General features: G+C 43.1%; 1 protein-coding gene across 1 annotated transcript in view; it reads left to right on the top strand.

Annotated features, from left to right (window-relative positions):
* The window catches only part of LOC124588879 (neprilysin-2-like), a 202233-nt gene that overhangs the window by 102973 nt on the left and 72594 nt on the right, over nt 1–26666 (top strand). Inside the window, exons 8-9 of the mRNA XM_047131502.1 lie at nt 882–1040; nt 7512–7655. Coding sequence (XP_046987458.1) covers nt 882–1040; nt 7512–7655 — 303 coding nt within the window. The remainder of the gene's footprint in view (nt 1–881; nt 1041–7511; nt 7656–26666) is intronic.

The raw sequence follows: 26666 nt of genomic DNA, 5'->3' as shown, positions 1-26666 counted from the left end.
ACACACCCATGTTTCGCCCTGGAGGAAGGCCAGAGAAAAGGGTGGAGATTACGTCGAATAATAGGGTGTGTACATAGAACACCCTTCTTTCGTGTGTGTGTCCTCATGTTCAATAAAGAATTGTTGAAGCAAAAAAAAAAAAAAAAAGTGGAGCATTATTTACTGGGGAACACTCTTACACATATATTGGCACTCTTTTGATCAGATAGTGTATGTTCGTATGTTTAATAACGCGTTTGTGTTTGGCTCGTTTTATAGAACTTCATAATGAGATAATGTACACACGAATCATTATGTTTTGCATATCATTTTGTACAACAGATGCTTAGTAATCTCTACAGTAAGTACAGATTTTGCAGCAATGAGTGTCACTACGGTATGTGTTACGCTATATGAAATCTTGGTTTTCAAGCCGCGTCACTTGGAACAAAACATCTGAGCTTTCGAAAACCGACTTCGCTGTTGACGTCACGAGTAAAAGCCGACCGAGTGCTGTAACAGCCTCGGTTTTCAGCTTTAACATGGACGACAGCAGCGTGTGGAATCTTCCGCAGAGGACCAACATGACGCGTACGCGGAAATGCTTTCTATGAGAAGCTAGTACAGGCCACGTGACTCCGCGTTCCACATCATCGCTCCCGTCTTCCTTCCATTGGAACACCGATCCACTCGCGGCCGACAATATGATACCCTTTACCTGACAACCGTGCTGCAGGCAGGGTGTCGATCACTTTACGGTTTACTTCAGAGAGGATTGGATTGAAAACAGAGTAGATTTTATTCTGTAATGTCACTGTGAAAGACTGCGAGAACACACGTCAGGCTTAAGCTGTAGGCTACCAGGGTGCGTGCGTGTGACCGGAGAACTGTGTATCGCGCAGGGTGGCGGCCAATTACGTGATGTGGCGGGCGGCCATGGCTGCGGTGCCGTACATGACGCAGGAGCTGCGGGGCCGCCAGTTCGAGTACCAGGCAGCCCTCACTGGCAGGAGGGAGCGCGAGTTCCGCTGGAAGGAGTGCCTCAGCATCGTCACTAGACGGTGAGTGCCTTGCAACTACAACTATGTAAGTTTACTGCCTCTTGTATAAACAAACATCCACCTGTAGATACCCAAAACCACAACATTCGTGGTTTTACTTATCTTAGTCAACACCCAACCGCAGCAGCCATGTCTTCTCATAGATCCTTAGGAAGCTGGAGACAAACGCCATCTTCGGATTCTCAGTAGACGTAGAGTCGGCAAGTCTAGGCATACCTTCATTGCTGGCACGTGCGTCAATCTGTTCGTTTCTAACTTAGTTCACGCCGAACTCTCGAGCCCGTCTCACAATCCACTTGTCTCTGGCTATGTTAATATTTTTTATCCCAACAAATTTTTGTTTCCTTTTGTATACGACCGACGTTGTTGCTGACATTCCGAAATTTGCTGAGACAGTTGGGCAATGGCTGGAGAATGAAATTAAAAACTGTGAAGCCAATAGTGACGTCATTATCGACTCTGGTACGAATATAATTGGTACCCATCATGAAAGCTTATTTGAACAGAATGAACTTTCGGGCATAGATTACTTATGACGCGAAACAATGACAATAATGTCAAAACTGCAAATCTAAGAAATCTCAAAACAGAGTAACGAATTTTATGGCAAAAATAGATGTTCCAGGTGGGTGGAAATGCCGTTTTCCAACAAGCAAACTCGATATATTAGCGTAGCATGATTCCTCATTTACCGGGACTAAAAAGAGCTCGAATCAGGCATGAACTAAAACCTCTCGATGCATGGTCATTACTAATAACCGATGATTTTATTAACAAAGATCTTCTTCACACTAATGAAAAATTAGGAAAAATGAGGGATCTGTGTAATACAAACCACAGTGATATGAACAATGTTAATATATTGTAATGAGAGCATTTTTGAGCTTTTAGTGTACACGGCTGTCATCAAACAACGAGGATATTCGATTTGTGTATTCTGCTGATGGGACGTTACAGAAAATATTCAGAGCGGTAATGAATTATAACAGATTTCCTACTTTTTGATAGTTCTGAGATTTCACTATGCGATTGCAAGAGAAGAGACAAAAAAATGACGTTTTCTCCCCAATATCAAAGCTATTCGACTCATTCATCTACAGACGACAAGTGCTCGATGAACCTGGGAGAAAACGTTTGCATTGGTGCAATTCTTTTAGGATTCAAAAATAGGTGCAAATTCTGTGTGTCCAATAAACCTCAAAAGTGTGCTATAAAACTAATATGTCTAATTGACTCTAGGAAAGATTATATCTATAATTTTGACGGCATGACCTGATCAGCCAAAACTTTAAAATTTAATAAGACGACTCAGCCAGTTTAAAGATACTCTAACTACTGCTCAAAACAAACAAACGTTACAGGTGATGGGCGGTTTTCGACAACACCACTTGTGAAATTTCGTAAAGAAAATGGATAGTTTTATATTCGTGCACTATAATTCAAAACCAAGGAAACTAGAAAGGTAACATCATCAATACATGATTTTTCAAAATCAACTCCCCTTCTTTCCAAAGCTCCAAAAATAAAAGAATAGTCACAATATTGGTATCACCCAAAAACTTAGATAAGGAACTGGGAAAAGAGGAAATTACTGCTTATTGCAACAATATAATACCAAGGAAGAATTAGACATCATAGATGAAAACGCACTACATATTTTATAGCGAGACACTCAGAGGTGGTCCATGCCTTATTTTCTCAGTGTACTATACATAAGCCGGTGTGAATTCTCACATTCTCTATGGGCTTTACAAAGAAAGTTAACTGATTTGCAGGAAAATTTCATGTTGGCTACAGCGAAATATTTGGTGAAACATTATATGCAACGAAAGCTCCCTGTACATCAAGTACCGAGGGATTTGAAGTCAGGTAGTATCTGCCAGTAACGATATTTCTCTTTCATAAAAGTAGCTAATACTTTTATTCTGTATTTTTTTAAATTTTCTTTTCAGTCAAACCCTATAAAAGCAAATCAATAACAACAAAACAGGTAGCACTTGCCATCAGTAAAAGGCGAAAGTGTGTATTGTGTATTGAACTGGGCACCTAGAAACGACGGAGAGGCTTCGTTCCGCCGTAGCCCTCAGTGGTTCACAAGCCCACAGCAGTCGACCAACCCAACCGCCGCCCCACACCGACCCCAGGGTTAATGTGCGGTTCGCCCCCCAATGGATCCCCCCCCCCCCCCCAGTGGACCGCCCTCCCACCCCCTCTCGCTCCCCCCCCGCCCCCCCCCCCCCCCCCTCAGGAACGTCTCATACCAGACGAGTGTAACCCCAAATGTTTTCGTGATAGAGTAATTATTGTGTACGCATGCGTCGAGACAGTGTTTGCGCAGCAATCGCCGACGTACTGTAACTGAGGCGGAATACGGAGAACCAGCTCGCATTCGCCGAGGTGGATGGAAAACCGCCTTAAAAACCTTCCACAGGCTGGCTATCACACCAGACCATCGACACAAATCCTCTGCGCGGACTCGTGCTCGGGACCGGCACGATTTCCCACTCGGGAAGCAGCGCGTTAGACCGCGCAGCTAGCAGCGCGATCGCCAGCCGTCATGTTGGAGTGTTATAGCCTGGTTTGTGGTAATTATCGTAACCCTGACATTTAGGTTTTTATTTACTAATTGGATATTTAATATTTTTAAGTTATTATTATGTATGTTGATGATGTGTTAGAAGGTAAGAAAGTCGTGTTTAACAGTTCGTAAGTTGAATCATATTAATATTTCATTTTAATTACGACTTGGGATTTTACAAGGGCGTTTTTAATACTTACTTAAATGAATTCTTTCCCCATTAAAAACCATTTGTATTTTGTCATATAACTTCTAGCGTTGCTACTCTTAGAGACATTTTAAAAATGTACTGTTTATACATTCTGTAATTATTGATCCTGAACTGTGGAAACTCATCATTTCTTCTTGTTGTTTTCGTTGCTGTTGTTTTGGTCTTTTGTCGAGAGACTTCTTTGCAGAAGCTGTCGATGCTAGGCCGCTCTGTGGGGCCTGTCGGTGCCTGTACGCTTCTACAACCGACATCCATGCGAAACTGCTTACTTTGTTCGGAGCTTCGTCTCCCTGTAGCGCATTTACCGCCTCGCCACACTTCCCTCCATTACCAAATTGATGATTCCTTGTTGCTTCAGGATGTGCCCTGTCCGCCAGACCTTCTTTTAGTCAAGTTTCACCTGAACTGCCTGTCGTCCGTGTTTCACATCTGTATAACGCTACACTCCAGAGAAATACCTCGTCAACAGATTTACATTCGAAGAACACTAATTTCTCTTTTCAGATTCGCTTTTCTTTCTATTACCAGTCTCCATTCTTCGTAGACCATAATCAGATATTTTTCTGCCTAAATGCAACACTCGTTTACAACTTTTAGTGTAGAATTTTCTGTCTAATTCTCTGATCATCGCTTAATTCGACTGCATGCCATTGCTTTTGCTTTACTTACATTCATCTCAAAACCTCTGTCTCCACCATTCAGTTACTCTTTAGAATACTTTGGCGCCTCTGACAGAATTATTGCATCAGCTGCTAACCTCAAAAGTTTTTATCACTTACCCCTGAGCTTTAATTACCAGATTTCTTCTCATTTTCTGGGCACAATCATATTATCATTGGCACAACTTAAAATTGTTTCTTCTGCCTGAACTTTAATTCCCTTCCCAAATTTATGCTTTGTCGTCTATACAGCTTGCTCAGTGTAGACACTGAATAATATTGGGGAGAGGTTACAACTCAGTCTTACTCCCTTCTGAACTATTGCTGCTCTTTAATTTCGAGGGACTTTAAGCAAAATCTTTAAATTTCAGGAACCAAGGAAAACATTCTGCGAGTGAGTATATGGAATGTAACAGGATGGGCTTTCGAACTCGTATTTAAAGGAAATAATGGAATGTGAATTTTGCCATTATTGCAGTTGGTAAGTTTTTCAGTCACTCTGAAAAAAGTAACTGCAAAATCTTGGAATAAGGTCGTTTTCTTGAGGAAGTTATTTATTTTCACGGTGAAGTTACGTTGTTAGCAGTGTTTGAACTTGTTATTTTTTTACTAATACATTTTCACAGTAACGTAATCCAAACCAAAGCACTTTCAAAATAGTTTGAAGATCATGACTACGAACAGCACTGTTACACACATTTCATCAAACCATCAGAGACATACCTGAAATTCATGAGGAATATAATCAAGCAAACGTTATATGTCTTGCAGTTTGTTCCTATTTATAGTCACTGTTCCCATGAAAGACTTTTCAGAATTATAAGCAACATAAACTTGGGGAAACAGAATGTTTTTGGCACTTTCACTTCGTTCCAGCTCAATATTTGACGACATTTAACATCTCACAACACTGCTAGGAAATAACACCACTTTAATTACGAAAAGTGAAAGGTGGATCAGGTATGCGTTACAGAGGATAGGCAAAATAATGTGGACACCTGTACTTGCTTAGGAATGGTTAACTATTAAAGGGGTTAGAACCCCCTTTGCCAGTAATACAGCTGCGATTCTTCCTGGAATACTGGTATATAATGATTGTATGATTGTATAGTCTCCAGTGGAACGTTATGCCACTCTTCGATCAGAAGCTCTTCTAAATCCTGTAGCGATGATCGAGGCGGAAATCTGCTCCGGAGTCGGCACTCCAACATCGCCCACAAGGGTTCGATAATCTTTAAGACTGCCTGGCCAGGGAAGACGCTGCAGTTCAGTTGCATGCTCCTCATACCACGATTGTACTGTCCTGGCTGTGTGAACAGGTGCATTATCGTCCTCAAATATGGCATCACTGTTGGAGAACAACATTTGAATCGTGGGGTGCACCTGATCACCTGAAATGTTCACATAATCGTTTGCTGTAACACGGTCTTTGAGAGTAATGATGGGACCAGAAGAATACCATGATATGGCTGCCACACCATCACACTTCCACCTCCAAGCTTAACTATCGGTATCAAACAATCAGGATTGTAGACTTCTTTTGGCGTTCTCCTGACGTAAATTCGGTCCAGCGTTGAATACAAGGAAAACGATGACTCGTCGGACAATATGACGTGTTTCCACTGATCAGCCATCCAGGATTTATGCTTCTGACATCATGTTTTACGCTTCTTTCCGTTGGTTGTCGTCACTAATGGTTTCGATATAGCAGCTCGTCCATGATTATTCGCTTTATGGAGCTCTCGGCGGACAGTTTCGATAGGTATGAGGTCTCTAAGATGGCTGTTGAGCTCTGCAGTCACATTAACCGCCATAGTTTTGTGTTGTTTTGACACAATTCGTGTTAGCGTATGTGCCCGCCAGGTTAGCCGAGAGCGCTAATGAGCTGCTTCCTGGTCCCGTGTAGGCGCGCTGGACCCGGATCGAATACGCCCGGCGGATTAACGACGATGGCCGGTGTTCCTGCCAGCCTAGATGTGGTTTTTAGGCGGTTTTCCACATCCAACTAGATGAATACCGGGCTGGTCCCCACGTCCCGCCTCAGTTACAGGTATCGCCGACATTTGAAACACGCCCACACTATTTCATGATGTACACTAGATGCAGACAGCTGGGGTACAATGATTCTGTCCCGGGGCGTACGGGTGGTGGCAGGAATGGCATCCTGCCACCTCATCAAACCGACCATGCCAAATCCGATTGTAACCATGCCGACCCTGCGAAAACTGCGGGACAAAGGCACAAGCAAAAGAACTCGTCCTAGTGTATGACGATCTGCATCATGCAGTTTTGATTTGCGCCCACTAGTACGTTTACACTATGATGTATTTTCAAGTTTTGTGTAGGCTGACATGACTGTCGAAACAGTTGCTTTTGAAACATTCAATAAGTTGGTAGTCTTGGTCACTGAATCGCCAGCTAATCGGGCCCACAGAGTCTGCCCTCTTTGGAACTCTGTTAGGTCTTTCATTGCACGTCGACCTCGGCTTCTGAATGCAAATACGAAGTGTGCACTTCTCGTAAACAATCTGTATTGATATCTAGTCCGTACTGAACACGCACAGTCCAGCAGGATACGTGCCTTATCTGCATTGTTGACCATCATACACAACCATCCCATTAGTACCACTGTTCACATTATTTTGCCTATCCCATGTAGATAGAATGCGAAGACGATCGCCACTGAAAGGGCATTATTCCAGGAGTAAAGCCCTTTGAAAAATGATGTCCATGGTGTCTCTGTAACAAAGTCGGAGAAACACATGTACAGTATGTGGAATAAAGCTCATTTCATGCAGAAAGATGTATCTACGTATATAGAACTTGGTACCGCTCTTCAATTGTTTCGTCAATATTGGAACAATGCCCTTTCAAAAATGACTGTAGTGGATGTATTATCGGCGTATAGTTGAAATAGAATCCCAACCCCTGTAGATGTTCCACTGCAGTTTCACCGCTCACGCGCACGCGTGGCACTCGGAGTGACCAGTGTGAGACTACGGTAGGTACCTCTGGTTTTTCAGCCTGGGGCTGTCTGTGGGCGCCATATACGTGCGCAGGTACTTCAACAAGGCGGCCAAGGAGGCGGCGCTCGAGATGGTGGGCGACATCCGCCGCGAGTTCCTCCGCACCCTGCGCCAGCTGGACTGGATGGACGAGGGCACCAGGTACTGTGCGCCGCGCCTGCCGCCGCCGCTCTGACGCCCGGGTACCTTTACTGATGTTCCACCAGGAAACAGCCGCTCTGACGGAAATGGAAAGCACCACTCTGCGAAGAGCCGTGATGCGCCCAGATAAAGCCCGGTTTACACTGGAGCGAATGGAAGCGGGCACAAGGAACGAGGGACCTCAGACAATACGCAGCTTGTCAATGTCGCTGGCATTCGCTTGCATCTGTGAAAAAGCGTTTACACTGGTGCGAGTGAAAGAGAAGAACAGGTAACGTAACTTATGAACGCAACGTTACAACTTTTAGGCGCTCATAAGCGGCACGCAGAATACAGCACTGTATAGTTAGGGAGGCGAGGCACATCTTGGATGTTCGGAGGAGATTATTTTGCATGATCTGCGCATTGTCTTTGATGAAGTGAGAAAGTTCTGTAGGAAAAGAAAAAATTAGGTTTCTGAATTCATATCCAAGCGTGAAATGCGTAGGGGTGGCGGACGTGACATGGAGTAGAAGCTCCAGATTTGCCTAGCTTTATTGTTATTTTTGATACTGTCCGCTCCGATAGCTGAGTGGTCAGCGTGACGCACTGCCGTCCTACGGGCCTGGGTTCGATTCCCGGCTGAGTCGGGGATTTTTCTCCGCTCAGCGACTGGGTGTTGTGTTGTCTTCATCACCATTTGTTCCCCATCCGGCGCGCAGGTCGCCCAATGTGACGTCAAATGTAATAAGACCTTCACCAAGTCGGCCGGACCTGCCCCGTAAAGGACCTCACGGCCAATGACGCCAAACGCTAATTTCCATTTCCAATATTGATACTTTACGATGACTTCGCAGTACAGCGAAGAAGGAAATTTTAAGAGGAATTTAATTACCGATGACCAACAACACTCAGGTTGTTTGAAACTGGAGACATTTACGTTAGTGACTGTTTCGCATTTCAATAGTTGCTGTATTTCAGATAACTTCTCAGGTCTCCAGTGACACACGTGAAGCACTGAAACGTGAAATATACATACGAGCCGTCACACAGGCTACTTGATAAAATATTCCGTATACTTCTTTAGAGGGCAGATACCGTGATCCCAGAAAAAAGGTCGTATTCTTCATCAAAAAATCTCCTTAACAGGGATAAATCGACGACGTAATTACAGCTATCATGAACACATGCAACGAGATTGATTGATACTCATATTTTTAATTGTAATCAGCCTAGTAGGTACAAATTCGTACTTGTTTCCTTTCAAGCGAATACACAAAAAAATGCAACAAGAAGGAATTACACAGCTCTACAAAATAAAATTTTTTTTTCGTTGCCAGGGAAGTTTGAACGAAAACGGGATATTGTTATGATACGCATTCCGAGTATATTTGTACTTTTTCCAAATTGGCTCTGGTTTTTGAGATATAGGTTATTTGTGGAAATGAGAGTTTCATGTGGATAATATCGACTGCAGGGTCCATATATGGTGTAATGTATTTGCTACCTGTTTTTTAATTAGTGATATTATACTATCTTTATTAAACAATTGTGCTCAGGGAGTGCATCTGTGTGGTTGAGGATTACATCGTGCAAACATCACTGTCAGCATGTGTTCAGTCCTGTTGTGCGGTGCGTGTGTTGAAGATACTGAGGGTTGTGCAGATTTGAATTCGGCGGTACTCGACATTCATTTGTTGGCCGAGGTAATCCCCGCAACAGCCGATAGGTAGCGTTCAGTGTAAACAAGAAAAATGGCGATGGTCGAAAGTCACACACATGTGCAGTGCAGCTTCAAGGAGATAGAACCTTTTCATCGTGACGTAGCAAATAAGAGGTGAGTATTCATTTCACACAAAACAATTAATGATGTTTGCTGGATGTGATTGACATGCAAATACAAGCAAGTTCTGCATAATATGTAGTATTTGTGCAATTTTGTTTTAGGAAAACATGAGTTCTTCACGCCGTCTTTGCGTGAACCATCCAGATGAGTTCTGCTACATTTGTGGTGAATACGTTCTTCAAAAGAACAGGAAGAATATCACTCCTTTTGTGAAGGAAGCGTATCTGACATATTTCGGAATTAAACTTGGAGATCAAGACAAGGCGTGGGCACCCCATAAAGTTTGTAAATGCTGTGTGGAGTGCTTACGGCAGTGGACAAAACGAAAAAGGAAAAGCTTAAACTTCGGAGTGCCTATGGTATGGCGAGAGCAGAAGAACCATACAGATGATTGCTATTTTTGCATTGTTAATGTGAAAGGTTTTAACAGGTTCAAAAAACGAAAGTGGGAATATCCCGATTTGGAGTCAGCAAGAAGACCGGTGGTGCACAGCAACGATGTTCCTGTACCAACCTTCACAACATTACCCACGCTAACATCATCAGATGACGATGTGCACGGCGAGGAATGTACAAGTAGTGGTTCGGAATACGAAGGACGTGAGACACAACCCCAGCAGTTCGACCAGAAGGAGCTCAGTGACTTGATACGAGAACTCAATCTTTCAAAGCAAGCATCAGAACTCTTAGCATCCAGGCTTAAGGAAAAGAACTGTCTTCATCCAAGTGTTAAAATAACAGCTTACCAGACGAGAGAAGAAAACCTTCTTCCATACTTCAACCAAGAAGAGGTTATAGTGTATTGCAGCAATATACCTGGACTTTTACTTGAATTGGGGCTGCCGGAATATAGACCAGAGGACTGGCGTCTCTTCATAGACAGTTCCACTAGAAGTTTAAAATGTGTTCTCCTACACAATGGCAATCGTTACGCATCTATTCCAATTGCCCACTCAACAAAACTTTGTGAAGCATATGCTAACATCAAGATGGTTCTGCAGAAAATTCAGTATATGCAGCACCAGTGGTTGATTTGTGTTGATTTGAAAATGGTGAACTTCTTGCTTGGACAACAAAGTGGATACACAAAGCACCCATGTTTTATCTGCATGTGGGATGGTAGGGCAAAGCACGAACATTGGAAGCAGAAAACATGGCCTCCAAGGGAACATATGGCCGTTGGTGAAGCAAACATCATTAATGAACCTCTGGTTAGTAGGGACAAGATTGTTCTTCCACCATTACATATTAAGTTAGGACTAATGAAGCAATTCACCAAAGCTTTAGACAGAAATGGTAATTGCTTCACATACATCTGCAATACGTTCCCTGGACTCAGTAGTGAAAAACTTAAGGCAGGAATATTTAATGGTCCTCAAATTCGCAGGCTCATCAACGATACCAATTTTACAAGTGTCATGATTGTCACTGAAGCATCGGCCTGGAACAGTTTTGTCGCTGTTGTAAAATGTTTTTTGGGCAATCATAAAGCTCCCAATTACGAGGAACTGGTCAAAAACATGCTCACTAACTTTCAAAACTTAGGAGCTAACATGAGCATAAAATTGCACTTCCTTCACAGCCACTTGGATCGATTTCCTCGAAATCTAGGCGATTTCAGAGAGGAACAAGGAGAGCGGTTCCATCAAGATATGAAAGGAGTAGAGGAAAGATATAAAGGAAGATGGGACAGGCATATGATGGCAGATTATTGCTGGAATCTGCAACGTGACTGTTCTGAAGAGACCTATAAAAGGAAAGCGTGCAGGAAGCGGTTCGTCATGGACGGAAAATGATATACTTATAGAGAAACTTTTCAATTATTTTTTATTCGTGGACAAATGCCTATCAGGTTTTCATAGAAGCTATTTATAAAGATTATTTTCTTTTTTCATTGTAGTTTGTAGCGCTCGAGTTCAGTATTAGCAATTTTTTCTAATTTTTTGAATAAATCATGCATTATCTCAAAAACTAGAGCCAAACTGCATCAATGGTTGCTATATTCGTCCTCAGCACCACTAACCCATCCTAAAGCCACTCAAATATCCTTGGCAAGAAAATGAGTGTTGACCAGTGTTATCCAAATTAGAAATCCATAGATCTGATCTGCATGAACAAACAAATGATTACAACTTAAGAAAAATTGGATGATTCAAGAGAAAGAGCTTCACAAACAGAGCAAGTCATTTACGGGTTGGTCCACACCGTGACCTTATGTAAGCAGTAATTTGGCTTGATTTTTATTGAGATAGTTGTTCGCTGTTCTCTTGAGATACATCGTACCAAATTTTGTCCAATTGGCGCGCTAGATCGTCAAAATCCCGTGTTGGTTTGAGGGCGCTGCCCATAGTGTTCCAACGTTCTCAACTGGGGAGAGGTCCAGCAAACTTGCTGACCCAGATAGGATATGGCAAGGACGATGACAAGTAGCACAAACTCCCGCCGTGTGTGGGTGGGCATTCTATTGATGAAATGAAAGACTGGGATGTCTTGCCATGAAGGGTAACAAAACGTACAGCTTTGCCGTGAAGGTGCCACGGATGAGAACCAGCGCGGTCCGCTATGAAAAGCAATGGTATGACTCCAGCGTAATGGGTATAGTGAGACAGCAACTCATTTTTAAATTGTGACTCGTTAGCGAACGTTAGTTGGAACTCTAGGCATATGCATACACTTTGTTTACTGCTATTTTGACGAACATTTTATTTGGTAAACACTGGTTGGTTTGCCGGCCAGAGTGGCCGAGCGGTTCTAGGTGCTACAGTCTGGAACCGCGCGACCGCTACGGTCGCAGGTTCGAATCGTGCCTCGGGCATGGATGTGTGTGATGTCCTTAGGTTAGCTAGGTTTAAGTAGTTCTAAGTTCTAGGGGACCGATGACCTTAGAAGTTAAGTCCCGTTGTCCTCAGAGCCATTTGAAGCACTGGTTGGTTTGAGAATAGGCATAGCTGGAAACCAGTCGATGACTAAATCAACATCAACATCCATTTTAGTTCTAACTCTGCCTGTCTCTTCTTACATAAGGAAAGGAAACGATACTCCATACCATCCCTTCTGGTTGTTGGCCATATAGCGGGCGCCACTCACGTTGGTATCCCACTGCCGTGTGGAGCACTTTCAGACACGTCTTCGGCCTCAAATCTCATTGACTGAAACAGAGTTATCTTCAGTGTTGAGTCCCACTTGGAAATGAGACCCAATGATCTGCTAAGTCATGTGTAGAGACACCCCAGACAGCAATGGGATTACAACCTGCTGTTACCCGACATAAGACCTGACAGCAAGGAGTGATGGTCTGGATCACCATTTCCTTTCACAGAAGGACTCCTTTGGCTGTCACCCTTGGACCCCTTACAGTACAGTGATACGTTGACGATAGTTTTCACCTCTTTTTGTTGCCCTTAATGGCAAGCCATCCTGGGCTTACACTGCAGCAAGATAATACTCGCCCGCACACGGATAGAGTTTCCACTTTTTGTCCTTGTGCTTGCCAATCCCAGCCTTGGCCACAAAGGTCTCCAAATCTCTCCCCAGTTGAGAACGTTTGGAGGTTTACGGACAGGGCCCTTCAGCCAGCTCTGGAGTTTGACCACCTAAAGCACCAATTGGACAAAATTTGTCGCGATATTCCTCAGGAGGACATCCAACCATTCTGTCAGTCAGTGCCAAACAGAATAACTGCTTGAATGAAGGCCAGAGGTGAGTCAACCCGTTATTGACTTGCTCAGTTTGTAAATCTTTTTCTCTCAATAAATTTTTCTGATATTGTAATAATTTGTTTGTCTTCTCGTGTACACCACATCTACCGATTTCCGTCCCGTTCGAATAATTCCTCCGTGGTGCGTTTTTTTATAATTTTTATTTGCTGCTACTAACGCTTCCTGTGCATCAGGAGCCCAACAGCAAATGAGTGCCCAGTAGGTGCAGAGATCAACCTTAAATGGGAAGTATGTATTACAAAAACGAACACCTATATGTTTTCGTAAGAGCTCTGATTTCCCTTATTTTGTTATGACGATCATTTCTCCCTATGTAGGTCGACGCCAACAAAATATTTTCGCTTTCGAAGAAGAAAGTTTGAAATTTCGTCAGAAGATTCCGCGCAACGAAAAATGCCTTTCTTTTAATGGTGTTCATCCCAAACCCTGCATCATGTCCGTCACAATCTCTACCCTATTTCGCGATAATACAAAAATTGCTGTTCTGCTTTGAACTGCCTCTGTTAATACTGTCTGGTAAGGATCCCAGACCGCGCAGCAGTACTCCAAAATAGGACGACAAGCGTAGCCGACCGATGTGGCCGAGCGGTTCTAGGCGCTTCAGTCTGGAACCGCGCAACCGCTACGGTCGCAGGTTCGAATCCTGCCTGGGGCATGGATGACTCTGATGTCCTTAGGTTAGTTAGGTTTAAGTAGTTCTAAGTTCTAGGCGACTGATGTTAAGTCCCATAGTACTCAGAGCCATTTTTGACAAGCGTAGTGTACGCAGTCTCTTCAGTAGACCTGTTGTAACGGCTAAGAGTTCTGCCAATAAAACGCATTCTTTGGTTAGCCTTCCCCACAACATATTCTATATGTCCCTTCCAATTTAACTTGTTCTTAATTGTAATTCATAGATATTTAGTTGGATTTACGGCCTTTACATTAGACTGATTTATCGTGTAACCTAAGTTTAACGGATTCTTTTAGCACTCATGTGGATGACCGCACAGTTTTCATTATTTAGGATCAATTGCAAATTTACGTACTGTTCAGATATCTTTTGTAAATCGTTTTCCAATTTGTTTTGATCTTCTGATGAGTTTACGAGACGATAAACGACAGCATTATCTGCAATATACCTAAGACGGCTGCTCAAATTGGCTCCTAAATCGCTTACACAGATAAGGAACAGCAGAGGGCCTATAACACTACCATGGGAACGCCACAAATCACTTCTGTTTTACTCGACCACCTTCCGTCAATTACTACGAACTGTGACATCTCTGACAGAAAATTACGAACCCAGTCATATAACTAACTAGATATCAAGTCGGAAAAAGGATCCAGTTGTTATTTTAATCTGGTTGCCAAGATCACTAACTCAAAGAACTGTCTGCTTCAGTTTCGCGACAACATGAACTACTTCTAACAGCAACAAACACACCACCGCCAATTGTGTTTGCCTATCCCTTCGGAACACCACTACGTTTTTCGAAAAGATCTCGGCTGAACTTATCTCCGGCTTTAGCCAGATTTCAATGCTTATAACGATTTGAGCGTGAGTGCTTTCTATTAGCGGTTGGAGCTAAGGTACGTTCCCAACACAACTGCGACAATTTGCAACTGTTATACCGATGGTTCCTGTAAGAACATTCTTCCTATGTTGGACCAGCATCCTTCGAGACTGAAGTCCGTTTAGTATTTCACCGAGACGCTCTAACCTAAAAAAGCCGGTTAGTCCATGCCACCCAGCCCCTGCTACCAATGTAGCCATCTCCAGCGTGTAGTGTACTCCTGACCTACTTAGCGGAACCCAAACACTACCACTCCGTGACGAATGGCGAGGAATCTGCAGGCTACACAGTCGCTGAACCACGTGAGCCTCTGATTCGGACCGTCCACTCGGCTCTGTACCAAATGTCCGCATTCGTTCCTGTAGACAATCTTGCAAATTGTGAGCTCTGCTTTCATCTGGATAGGCGAGACTGGCAGCATTTACCACTTTTGTTTGCTTCTTGAAACCAGAGAGAATCTCTTCCAATGCAAAGTAACACACATCATTGGTACCGATGTGAGCCACCACCTGCAGTTAGTAGCACCCTGTGCTGTTCATGACATCCGGAAGGACCCTTTCCACGTGCGGTATGCATATGGAGAGCACATTGGATTTCATTCCCTACTAGGCAACCATGTCCCTAAATGGGCCTCATAACATGCCTAACATTGAAGCTCCCAACAACCAATAATCCCACCCTCTGTGATTGCCCAGATCTTGCAAGCTGAGAGGTACCCTCTGGACAAGCGACTGCATATGGCTGAATGACAGTGTTAGCCACAGACAGCACCTGGAACCTGTTTGTCAGACTAACCAGGGGTGCCTTACGTGCGACCCCCTGGGAACTCTTTCACCCCCAGCCACGCCCCCAGGCGACCTATCCTTGACTCCTTGACTATGGATGAGTGACCAACCTCAGTGCGAGGAGCCACTGAGCCGCGTACCAGTGCTTACCGATTGGCGGACTCAGACTTGCTGGACGTCATTGGATCTGCACAACCAGCTTACAATGGTGGTGCCCATCCACTGAAGCTTCAAGCTGTGTAACGGAAGCCATCACAGCCTGGAGCTGACAGTGAAGTGCTGCCATCTCGGCTGGCATCCGTATGCAGCCATAATAGTCCCTATCCATACTAAAGACTGTGGAAAACTAAACTACATAGACAAACAAGGATAATCGACACACACTATGGAACTCTACTGTGGACACCAACTGTGTCCAATAAATTAGATTAACATACAGAGATTCAAAAATTGAACTACCAAAGCACACATGTGACACTAAATAATTCACTCCTGATCTGAAACTTCTAATACGTCACAAAATCGGTCTACTTTCCGACGCAAACAAGAAAGCGAGAACTGCGACTGTTAAATACTAAATTAATACGCAAAAACTCAAGAAAGTAAACTACCAAAGCACACAGATGAAACTATGCTATTTGCTTCTGGTTAGGAGGTCATAAAATGTTACACTACTGGCCATTAAAATTGCTAGACAACGAAGATAACATGCTACAGACGCGAAATTTAACCGACAGGAAGAAGATGCTGTGACATACAAATGATTAACTTTTCAGAACATTCACACAAGGTTGGCAGATGTGGCGACACCTACAACGTGCTGACATGACGAACGTTTCCAACCGATTTCTCATACACAAACAGCGGTTGACCAGCGTTGCCTGCTGAAACGTTGTTGTGATGCCTCGTCTAAGGAGGAGAATTATGTACCATCACGTTTCCGACTTTGATAAAGGTCGGATTGTAGCCTATCGTGATTGCGGTTTATCGTATCGCGACATTGCTGCTCGCGTTGGTCGAGATCCAATGACTGTTAGCAGAATATGGAATCGGTGGGTACAGGAGGGTAATACGGAACGCTGTGCTGGATCCCAACGGCCTCGTATCACTAGCAGTCGAGATGACGGGCATCTTATCCACATGGCTGTATTGGATCGTGAAGCTACGTCTCGATCCATGAGTCAACGGATGGGGACGTTTGCAAGACAACAACCACCTGCACGAACAGTTCGACGACGTTTGCAACAGCATGGACTATCAGCTCGGAGACCATGGCTGCGGTTACCCTTGACGCTGCATCACAGACAGGAGTGCCTACGATGGTGTACTCAACGACGAACCTGGGTGCACGAATGGCAAGACGTCATTTTTTTCGGATGAATCCAGATTCTGTTTACAGAATCTCTTCCAATGCAAAGTAACACGTATCATTGGTACCGATGTGAGCCACCACCTGCAGTGGTCGCATCCGCGTTTGGCAACATCGCGGTGAACGCACATTGGAAGCGTGTATTCGTCATCGCCATACTGGCGTATCACCCGGCGTGATGGTATGGGGTGCCATTGGTTACACCTCTCGGTCACCTCTTGTTCGCATTGACGGCACTTTGAACAGTGGGCGTTACATTTCAGATGTGTTATGACCCGTGGCTCTACCCTTCATTCGAGCCCTGCGAAACTCTACATTTCAGCAGGATAATGCATGACCGAATGTTGCAGGTCCTGTACGGGCTTTTCTGGATACAGAAAATGTTCGACTGCTGCCCTGGCCAGCACATTCTCCATATCTCTCACCAATTGAAAACGTCTGGTCAATGGTGACCGAGCAACTGGCTCGTCACAATACACCAGTCACTACTCTTGATGAACTGTGGTATCGTGTTGAAGCTGCATGGGCAGCTGTACTTGTACACTCCATCCAAGCTCTGACTCAATTCCCAGGCGTATCAAGGCCGTTATTTGTTCTGGGTACTGATTTCTGAGGATCTATGTACCCAAATTGCGTGAAAATGTAATCACACGTCAGTTCTAGTATAATATATTTGTCAAATGAAAACCCGTTTATCATCTGCATTTCTTCTTGGTGTAGCAATTTTAATGGCCACTAGTTTACAAAATCGGTTACTTTCCTGTCGCTGGCTGTGTCTCGGCCAGCTGCTGCCGAGTGGGCTAGCACCCGGTCTGGGTATTAACTGATGAAAATTGAGTTCTTTGAACCAGTGTATCATAGCAACAATTTATTATTTCTAAAAGCACACACAAAAAATGTACTGGTTCAAGCTGGTGTTACAGTTCTAAATAAAGTTCTTAACCTTTTGCTGTAGGCGACGAGTGTGGCGATTTAGTGTGGCGGCTAGACAAACTATGCATTAGCAGATAGAGAGACAGTGTGAGGCTTAGGGCCTTACACCGTTCTTCCTGAGATCGGGCATAACAGATTTGAATAGACTTGCAGTATGAGTCACTGGCAGGACAGGATGCCCGAGTGTACGTAGTTCCTATGTGATCTGGTAGATATCACTAGCTGTTTGTGTAATTTTCTAATTGTTTACTACTTACTGTTATAATTGTGCTTAGTTATCAGAGTGAGTGAAGGTGTGACTATGAAATAATGTTTTATGTACATTTTATGCTACACATTGAATTAACTGGTCTCTTGAGGAATGTTCGAGAATCACATGTGTGTCTGTCATTGGTACCGGAGGAACTTATAAACTACAAGGTGTACAACTTTTCTTCCGATGTTTGCCGATAGCTGGCTACAACGGTAAGTAGCGGTCGAAAGAAACAGATCGCTGACGTCAGGCAGTTAGCTTGGACCTCGTTCAACATAACCTCATTCAAACATTAATCGATGTGCCGGCCGGGGTGGCCGAGCGGTTCTAGGCGCTACAGTCTGGTACCGCGTGACCACTGCGGTCGCAGGTTCGAATCCTGCCTCGGGCATGGATGTGTGTGATGTCCTTAGGTTAGTTAGGTTTAAGTAGTTCTAAGTTCTAGGGGACTGATAACCTCAGAAGTTAAGTCCCATAGTGCTCAGAGCCATTTGAACAATTTTTTTTAATCGATGTGTGTCTGCATCATAAAGTTGTTCTTGACTCAAAATGTCAGTTTACGAGCTTAATTCTCGTCATTTGCGGGAGTAGTTACTGTTTCAGTATGAAGAAAACAGCGGCTGAGTCTCATCGAATGCTCTCAGGTACGTATGGCAAGGACGCTACTAGTGAAAGAACGTGTCGTGAATGGTTTCAACGCTTCTTTAACCTCTTAGACCGGCATAGTGGTGGAAGAGAGAATGTTTCCGAAGATGCAGAATTGGAGACATTGCTGAGTGAACACACTCGTCAAACTCAAGAAGAATTGGCATGATTAATGGGAGTGACACAGCAAGCCATTTCAAAATGTCTCAAGGCTATGGGCGTGGTTCAGAAAGAAGGATATTGGGTCCCGTGTGAGCTGAAACCAAGAGACATTGAACGACGTTTGTGTGTTTGTGAACAGTTGCTTCAGAGGCAAAAACAGAAGGGCTTTCTGCATCACATTGTGATTGGGGGCGAAAACTGGGTTCATTACGATAACTCTAAACGCAGAAAATCATGGGTATACCCCGGCCATGCTTCCACGTCGATGGCCAAACCTTATATTCACGGCTCCGAGTTCATGCTCTGCATTTTGTGGGACGAACTCGGCGTCGTGTACTATGAGGTGTTAAAACCAAGTGAAAAAAATCACAGGTGCTCGTTATCGAACGCAATTAATGCGTTTGAGCAGAGCATTAAAACACAAACGGCCACAATACAGCGAGTGGCACGATAAAGTGATTTCGCAGCACGACAACTCTCGACCCCAAGTTGCAAAAGAGGTCGAAACGTACTTGTAAACGTTAAAATGGGAAGTCCTACACCACCCGCCGTATTCTCCAGACATTGCTCCCTCTGACTATCACCTGTTTAGATCAATGGCGCATGGCCTGGCAGACCAACACTTCCGATCTCATGAAGAAGTCACAACTTCGATCGATTCGTGGATCGCTTGCAAAGAAGAACAATGTTTTCGACGCGGGATTCGTACACTGCCCGAAAGATTGGAGAAAGTAGTGGCCAGCGATGGAAAATACTTTGAATGATTCATGTGAAACCAATTTGTTTCATTAAAGCCTCAAATGTTGGGGAAAAATGGTGGAAGCAAAGTTGTACACCTTGTATTTCGTCAGTTTATGGTACTGAGGAAATGAGATTAAAATTTCGGTAAAATAGTTTTGTTAAGAGGGAGTTTATTTCATATTTGTGGGTTTCAAAATTTATTTGATTTAATTTACTGATTTTCTGATTCAGTGACAAATTTTGAATGGTTCTTTACACACTACGAGACCAAAAGTATCCAGACACCCACAAAACCACACGCTTTTCATATTAGGTGCATTGTGCTGCCACCTACTGCCATATAATCCATATCAGCGACCTCAGTAGTCATTAGACATCGTGAGAGATCAGAATGGGGCGATCCGCGGAAGTCACGGACTTCGAACGTGGTCAGGTGATTGGGTGTCACTTGTCTCGTTTGTCTGTATGCGTGATTTCCACACTCCTAAACATCCCTAGGTCCACTGTTTCCGATGTGGTAGTGAAGTGAAAACGTGAAGGGACACGTACAGCACAAAAGCGTACACGTCGACTTCGTCTGTTGGCTGACAGAGACCACCGACAGTTCAAGAGGGGCGTAATGTGTAATAGGCAGACATCTATCCAGACACAGGAATTCCAAACTGCATCAGGATCCACTGAAAGTGGTATGACAGTTAGGCAGGAGGTAAGAAAACTTGTATGTCATGGTCGAGCGGCTGCTCATAAGCCACACATCAAGCCGGTAAATGCCAAATGACGCCTCGCTTGGTGTAAGGAGCGTAAAGGTTGGACGATTGAACAGTGGAAAAACACTGTGTTGAGTGACGAATCATGATACACAATGTGGCGATCCGATTGTAGGATGTGGGTATGGCGAATGCCCGGCGAACGTTATGTGCCAGCGCGTGTAGTGCCAACAGTAAAATTCGGAGGCGGTGCTGTTGTGGTGTGGTCGTGTTTTTCATGGAGGGGACTTGCTGTTTTGCGTGGCACTATCACAGAACAAGCCTACATTGATTTTTTAAGCATCTTATTGCTTTTCACCGTTGAAGAGTAATTCGGGGATGGCGAGTGCACCTTTCAGCACGATCGAGCACCTGTTCATAGTGCACGGCTTGTGGCCGAGTGGTTACATGACATTACCATCCCTGTAATGTACTGGCCTGCACAGAGTCCTGACCTGAATCCTGTAGAACACCTTTGGAACGTTTTCGAACGCCGAGTTCGTGCCAGGCCTCACCGACCGACATCGATACCACTCCTCAGTGCAGCGCTCCGTGAAGAATGAGCTGCCATTCCCCAAGAAACCTTCCAGCATCTGATTGAACGTGTGCCTGCGAGAGTGGAAGCTGTTATCAAGGCTAAGGGTGGGCGAACACCATACTGAATTCCTTCGTTACCGATGGAGGGCGCCACGAACTTGTAAGTCTTTTTCAGCGAGATGTGCGGATACTTTTGATTACATATTGTATTTGCGCAGGATTCACCGGGTTTGATGCTGCTTTCCGATTGGCTGTGATGTTTTGCTGGCAATCAGAAATTAGCATACTCTCTCGTATTTTGTGTAGAGAGATAAAGAGAGTTAGGGCTTGGATGTCGCGATCAGTCCTATTGCTCGGTGGTCCAATAAAAATTATTACTATTGTAATATTTCGGTTCCAAAACGTTTGAGAAGTGCCACAAGGTGTGAAAGAAGAGTTCGATTTAATACATTTCTGCTGACATTTTTAATCACGAAACTGTGCGTTGCATGTTGGTTACTAGCGAAAGTGAACATTTTGTTACGTAAGACTGATTATGTTTTTTTTTTGTCCGAAATGTACCCGCCTTCGGCGATCTCTACTTGTTTTTTTATATTTAGGAAAGGGCAAGTTTTTCACGGCTTTGTTTAAAAAAACATTCAGAAGGGACTGGGCTCTCACTTTGGGGTCCTTTGTTCTTCTGTAATTTTTTCATATTTTATTTTCTAGGGAAATTTTGGCGCTTAATTTCTTGAAGTTTCTTGTTCTGGTTGATGGTCTTGGTAGTGAAGTTAATTGTCTATTTCAGTTATTTTGTTCGTAATTATCCTGGAACTATTGATTTGGGTACTTTGTACGTGTGCCATGGTTGGGGTACTATTGTTGCGACGGTTCTGAGTTTGGGGGGTATATTTTCGGCATGTGTCAAATTTTTGGAATATTTTTTGTGCGTAATCTTGAAATTTTTCTGCAATTGTCTTCTCTTGTAACTGTTCGTGCATTTCTGCTACCCTCGTCCAGCGAGGTACCGCGAGGGACCACCTCAGGCATGTATTTTGAAGTATCTGCAGCTGTTAAATGTTAGTTCTGCATGTAGTGCCCCATGCTGCCGCTCCATATAGTATTGCTGGCTGGATCGTGGATTTGTATAATTGGAGTTTTGTTTTAGTGTTTAACTCTTTGCTTTTGAAAAACGGAATTAGCGTATTCATCATTTTCTGTGCGGCTCTTTTTCTTTCTGTGGTGTTATCTTTGAATGTTAGAGATTTGTCCAAATGTATTCCCAAATATTTTGTTTACGACCTCCACGATTTGGGTTGATCTGCGACCTGTAATTGCGTTCTCAGTCTCGGTAATATCTTCTTCGTAAAAAATACTGCTGCTGTTGTAGTGGCGTTAAAACTAATCTTGTTCTGATGTGCCCATTCTTTCATGATATCGATTTGTCGTTGTGCTCTTGTTGTGATTAGGTCGATATTTCGTCCGGATGTCAAGAAGGCTGCGTCTTCTGCACAGAGGCTTAGGGTTACGTGTGGTAAAGTAGGTAGATCGTTGATGTAGAGATTGAATAGTATAGGTGATAGGACCGATCCTTGCGGGATTCCGGCTACGGGTATTTTGGTAGTTGATCTCTTCCCTTGTATTGTAACGAAGAATCGTCTATTTTGTAAAAAACCGTCAATCATTTTTATGTAACAATCTGGAATCGGTGTTGTTTGGTGTAGTCTAGCTATTGTATTTTCCTTCCATACTTTGTAGTATGTTTTGGAAATGTCGAAGAAGACGCCTGTTGTGTATATGCTGAGGTTGAAATTGTGCTGGATGTATTCTGTGATGCGGATTAGCTGTAGCTCTGATGATAATGTTGAAGGAAAACCGAATTGTTGTGGGCGCATTACATTGTGTTCAATGAGGTATAGTTGTAGGCGTTTTAAGATGATTCTTTCAGGTACTTTGCCAAGTGTTGGAAGTAAACTTATCGGTCTGTGATTTATTGCTTCCGCAGGGTTTTTACCCGTTTTTGGGATCGGTACTATTTTCGCGGTTTTCCAATTGTCTTGAAAGTATTCCAGTAGTAGACAGCTGTTAATTATTCCTGTTAGTAGAACTATTGCTTTACGTGGTAGATGTTTTAGATGAGTATTAGATATTTGATCGGTGTCTGGTGCTGTATTTTTTGTTTTCGATATTAGATTCTTTATTTCTGCTGGTGTAGTGAGTAGAGGTCTTTCTGTTGACGGTGTATTTCGAAACTGTTGTAAGACGTGTTGGATTCTGTCGGCTTCGTTGTCTCTATTGTGTGGGTTTTCTTGTTCATTATGTGGTAGGGACATTTGTATATTGTACCCGTCGGCAAATAATTGAGCTTTTGCTAGCGCGTCAAATATTAATCCGCCGGGTCCGTTGATAGCTGTGTGTGTTTGTATTTGGAAATCTGCCATTTTGTCTTCCCATAATTGTTGCCGCCATTCTATTACTCGTCGGTGTAGTTCTCTTGAAAGTCTTTTCATTTCTTGTTTGTCACGAGGATTATGAAATTGTTGCCAGCGTCTTCTGTATCTGTTCCGTTGTATTTTAAGTTCTTCTAGTAGTGGTGGGATGGTGTCGTGGTATAGTTCCGGATTTGTATTGTGGATGCTCTTTTTGCCACTGTTTTAATTTTCCTGGTGAGAACTTCTATTGCAATGTTGATACTGTTTTTGTTGTCTCAGTTCATTGTCGGAGCGATGTTGTCTGTTAAATATCTGCTGTTTGGTCGCAGTTGATTTGTATTTGTTGTGGAAGTGATATTTGTAGAGCTGCTCGTTGGATGAGCCCAAGGACAAGTTGATGATCGGATGACAGGTCATTGATGGTTCGTAGCTGTGAATTGAGATTTATATTCTTGGTTAGTACAATGTCAAGGACATCTGAAGTTTGATTTTGAACATTCGGAATTCTTGTAGGCTGGTGTGGAACGTGGACTGTACATTCTAGTTCGGCTTGTGCGTCATATAACTGTCCTTTTCTGTTCGTCTTGATAAAGTTCCAGGATTCATGTTTCGCGTTAAAGTCTCCTAACTTTAGAATCTTAGGGAAACGGTGAAAAATGTAGTGAGGTGTTCTTTAATTAGTTGTTTATTCGGACTGATGTAAGCTGCGATTATTGCTTTATTTTCTATGGCGTTGTGAACGGTGACGGCGGTTGCTTGTAGTGACTGAAGTGGTGGAAGTGTTTCAATATGGTGTGTGATGTTTGTTTTTATGGCAATAGCGGTTCAGCCACCTCCTCTTCTATCTTGTCGGTCTGTTCTAGACGTGCGCCTATTGCCGAGTATGAGAATCGTCGTCGGAGCAAATTGCGTCTTTGTTACTGCTATTATAGCTAAGATTTAAATACTGTTCTTTTAAATTTTAATTTGTGATATATTGCAACAGAACATCACCGGTTTTTGGCAGTCTAGCAGTGTTGGTCATGAAACGCACTTAAGACTTTCTGTGAAATATAACTAACAATTTCCATAAACTGGCTGCGAGAATGAATTATATGTGCATGTGGACTTTTCAGACTTCGTACAGCTCAGAATAAGGCTTGTTAGTAAGTGGTGTATTCAAGCTTACCGTAATATGGAGAAATTTTATGCACATCAGACTTTCATTTAACTATTCTTAATCTTCCACTGACAAAACAATTTCTAGTGCGACTTGTGGTTGCTAAGTGTGAAGTTGATTTTTCTATAGCTTCTTCCGGATGGGAACTGCATTTCACTGAGTTCAAGGAGGTGTGCATGTTAGAAGCGACTCACCACAAACTGAGTGGAACTTTATTCGCAGCAGCACGGTACAGCGCCGCTGCAAGTGGAAGCTGACACTATGGTGGTCGTGGGCCGATGGGTCCTTGATCTGATCCAATGACCAGCACATTCCAAAGCTGGTTTGTCTTGCTACTGCTGGCAATAATGTCACATATGCCACTATGCTTAATTGCACCTGCTTTCGTTTGCCAGCGGAGAACCCACCGGCACGAGGGCGGTGGAGTCTGGCGGGCGCCGTGCTGTTGCGATGCTCAAGTGCACTGCAGCAGGAGCTTTCTCTCTGTTATCGAGCTCTCTAACCTAGGCATGTGCCGTTGCACATCTGCAAAATATCTAGTCCAGTACCACGTCGTAATCGACCGGAAAACTAAAGGACAGGTGTCTCCAGTATTTAAGAAGGGCAAAACAATGGTCAAACCTATATTTACATAGTGTAAGTGATTTGAGGAAGTTTCCCACTTCATCTAACTGCGATGAAATTACATTAGGTGTTCCACAGGGTTTTACATGGGTCCGTTCTGTTCTTGATATATGTCAATGACCTCCCTTCTTATCTGAAACAAGAAGCTAATCTGACACTGTTTGCTGATGATACAAGCATCATTATTAAAACAGGAAAAGACACTCCAATAGAAAATGATTGAAATAACGTCTTTGGGGAAGTTACTAATTGGTTTTCTGGGAATGGGCTTGCTCTCAACTTTGAAAACATAGAGTACGTCCAATTTTCTACTGAGTTCCTACAATAAATATAACAAATCAACTTAGTTAGTAGCTAGTATAGAGCATACCAAGTTTTGGGTCTACATATAGATGGGAATCTTAACTGGAAAATAGATATTTTGGGTCTTCAGCAGCGACTAGGTTCAGCAACCTTTGCATATAGAATAGTTCCTAATTTTGAGGATACAGAAATTATCAACCTAACATACTTTGGATACTTTCACTCTCTGATGTCCTACGGAATAATATTTTGGGGCAGCTCAACAATAAGGCAGAAAGTATTCATTGCTCAAAAGAAAGTGGTTGGAATAATGTGTGAGTGTCACAGTCGCCCGTTTTGTAGGCATCTCTTCCAAAGTTTATGAATTCTTACAGCAGCCTCACGGTACGTGTACTCGGTAATAAAATTTGTTCCGTACAACATGGACCAGTTTATAAACAACAATGACATCAAAAATGGCTCTGAGCACTATGGGACTTAACTTCTGAGGTCATCAGTCCCATAGAACTTAGAACTACTTAAACCTAACTAACCTAAGGACATCACACACATCCATGCCCGAGGCAGGATTCGAACCTGCGACCGTAGCGGTCACGCGGTTCCAGACTGAAGCACCTAGAACCGCTCGGCCACACCGGCCGGCAACAGTGACATCCACGATTATAATACCAGAAGAAAGAAAGACTTACACTACTCTCTACTTAACCTATCTTTGGCACATAAAGGGATAAAATATGCTGCTGTAAAACTTTTCGATGAATCACCAGAAGAAATAAGATGTTTGACAGACAGCAGTTATAGTTTTAAAAATAAACTGAAATCATATCTCCTTGACAACTCTTTCTATAGTGAAGATGAATTCTTGAATAGAAATAAATAGATCTATAGGTATAATACATGCATCGTTTTGTGCCATTTAAGGATATGAGGCAGGTAACAAATTTTTAAACTTCAAAAACAAAAAAACAAAAAAGCAAATAAAAAACATTCATTCATTTGTGCATTTCTTATATACTTTACATGTGCCACATCATAACGGTTGCCATGATATTGATCAATGGAACGCGTAACAACATTTGAAAAATCACATAACAAGTTTAACGTTGGTTTGCTGCATAATTCTTGAGCATATTCAAACTCGAATATAACAAATTTTATTGAAGGGGAAAAACGCTTGCATCCGCAAATAAAGAAGTATATACAAGGTATCGATCGTACGAAACACATCGAGCTTTTCTCTCAT

This window comes from Schistocerca americana, chromosome 2 (genome assembly GCF_021461395.2).
Source record: "Schistocerca americana isolate TAMUIC-IGC-003095 chromosome 2, iqSchAmer2.1, whole genome shotgun sequence".
NCBI lineage: Eukaryota > Metazoa > Arthropoda > Insecta > Orthoptera > Acrididae > Schistocerca > Schistocerca americana.
The sequence above is the reverse complement of the archived record's forward strand: the minus strand, read 5'-3'. Positions and strand labels throughout refer to the sequence as shown.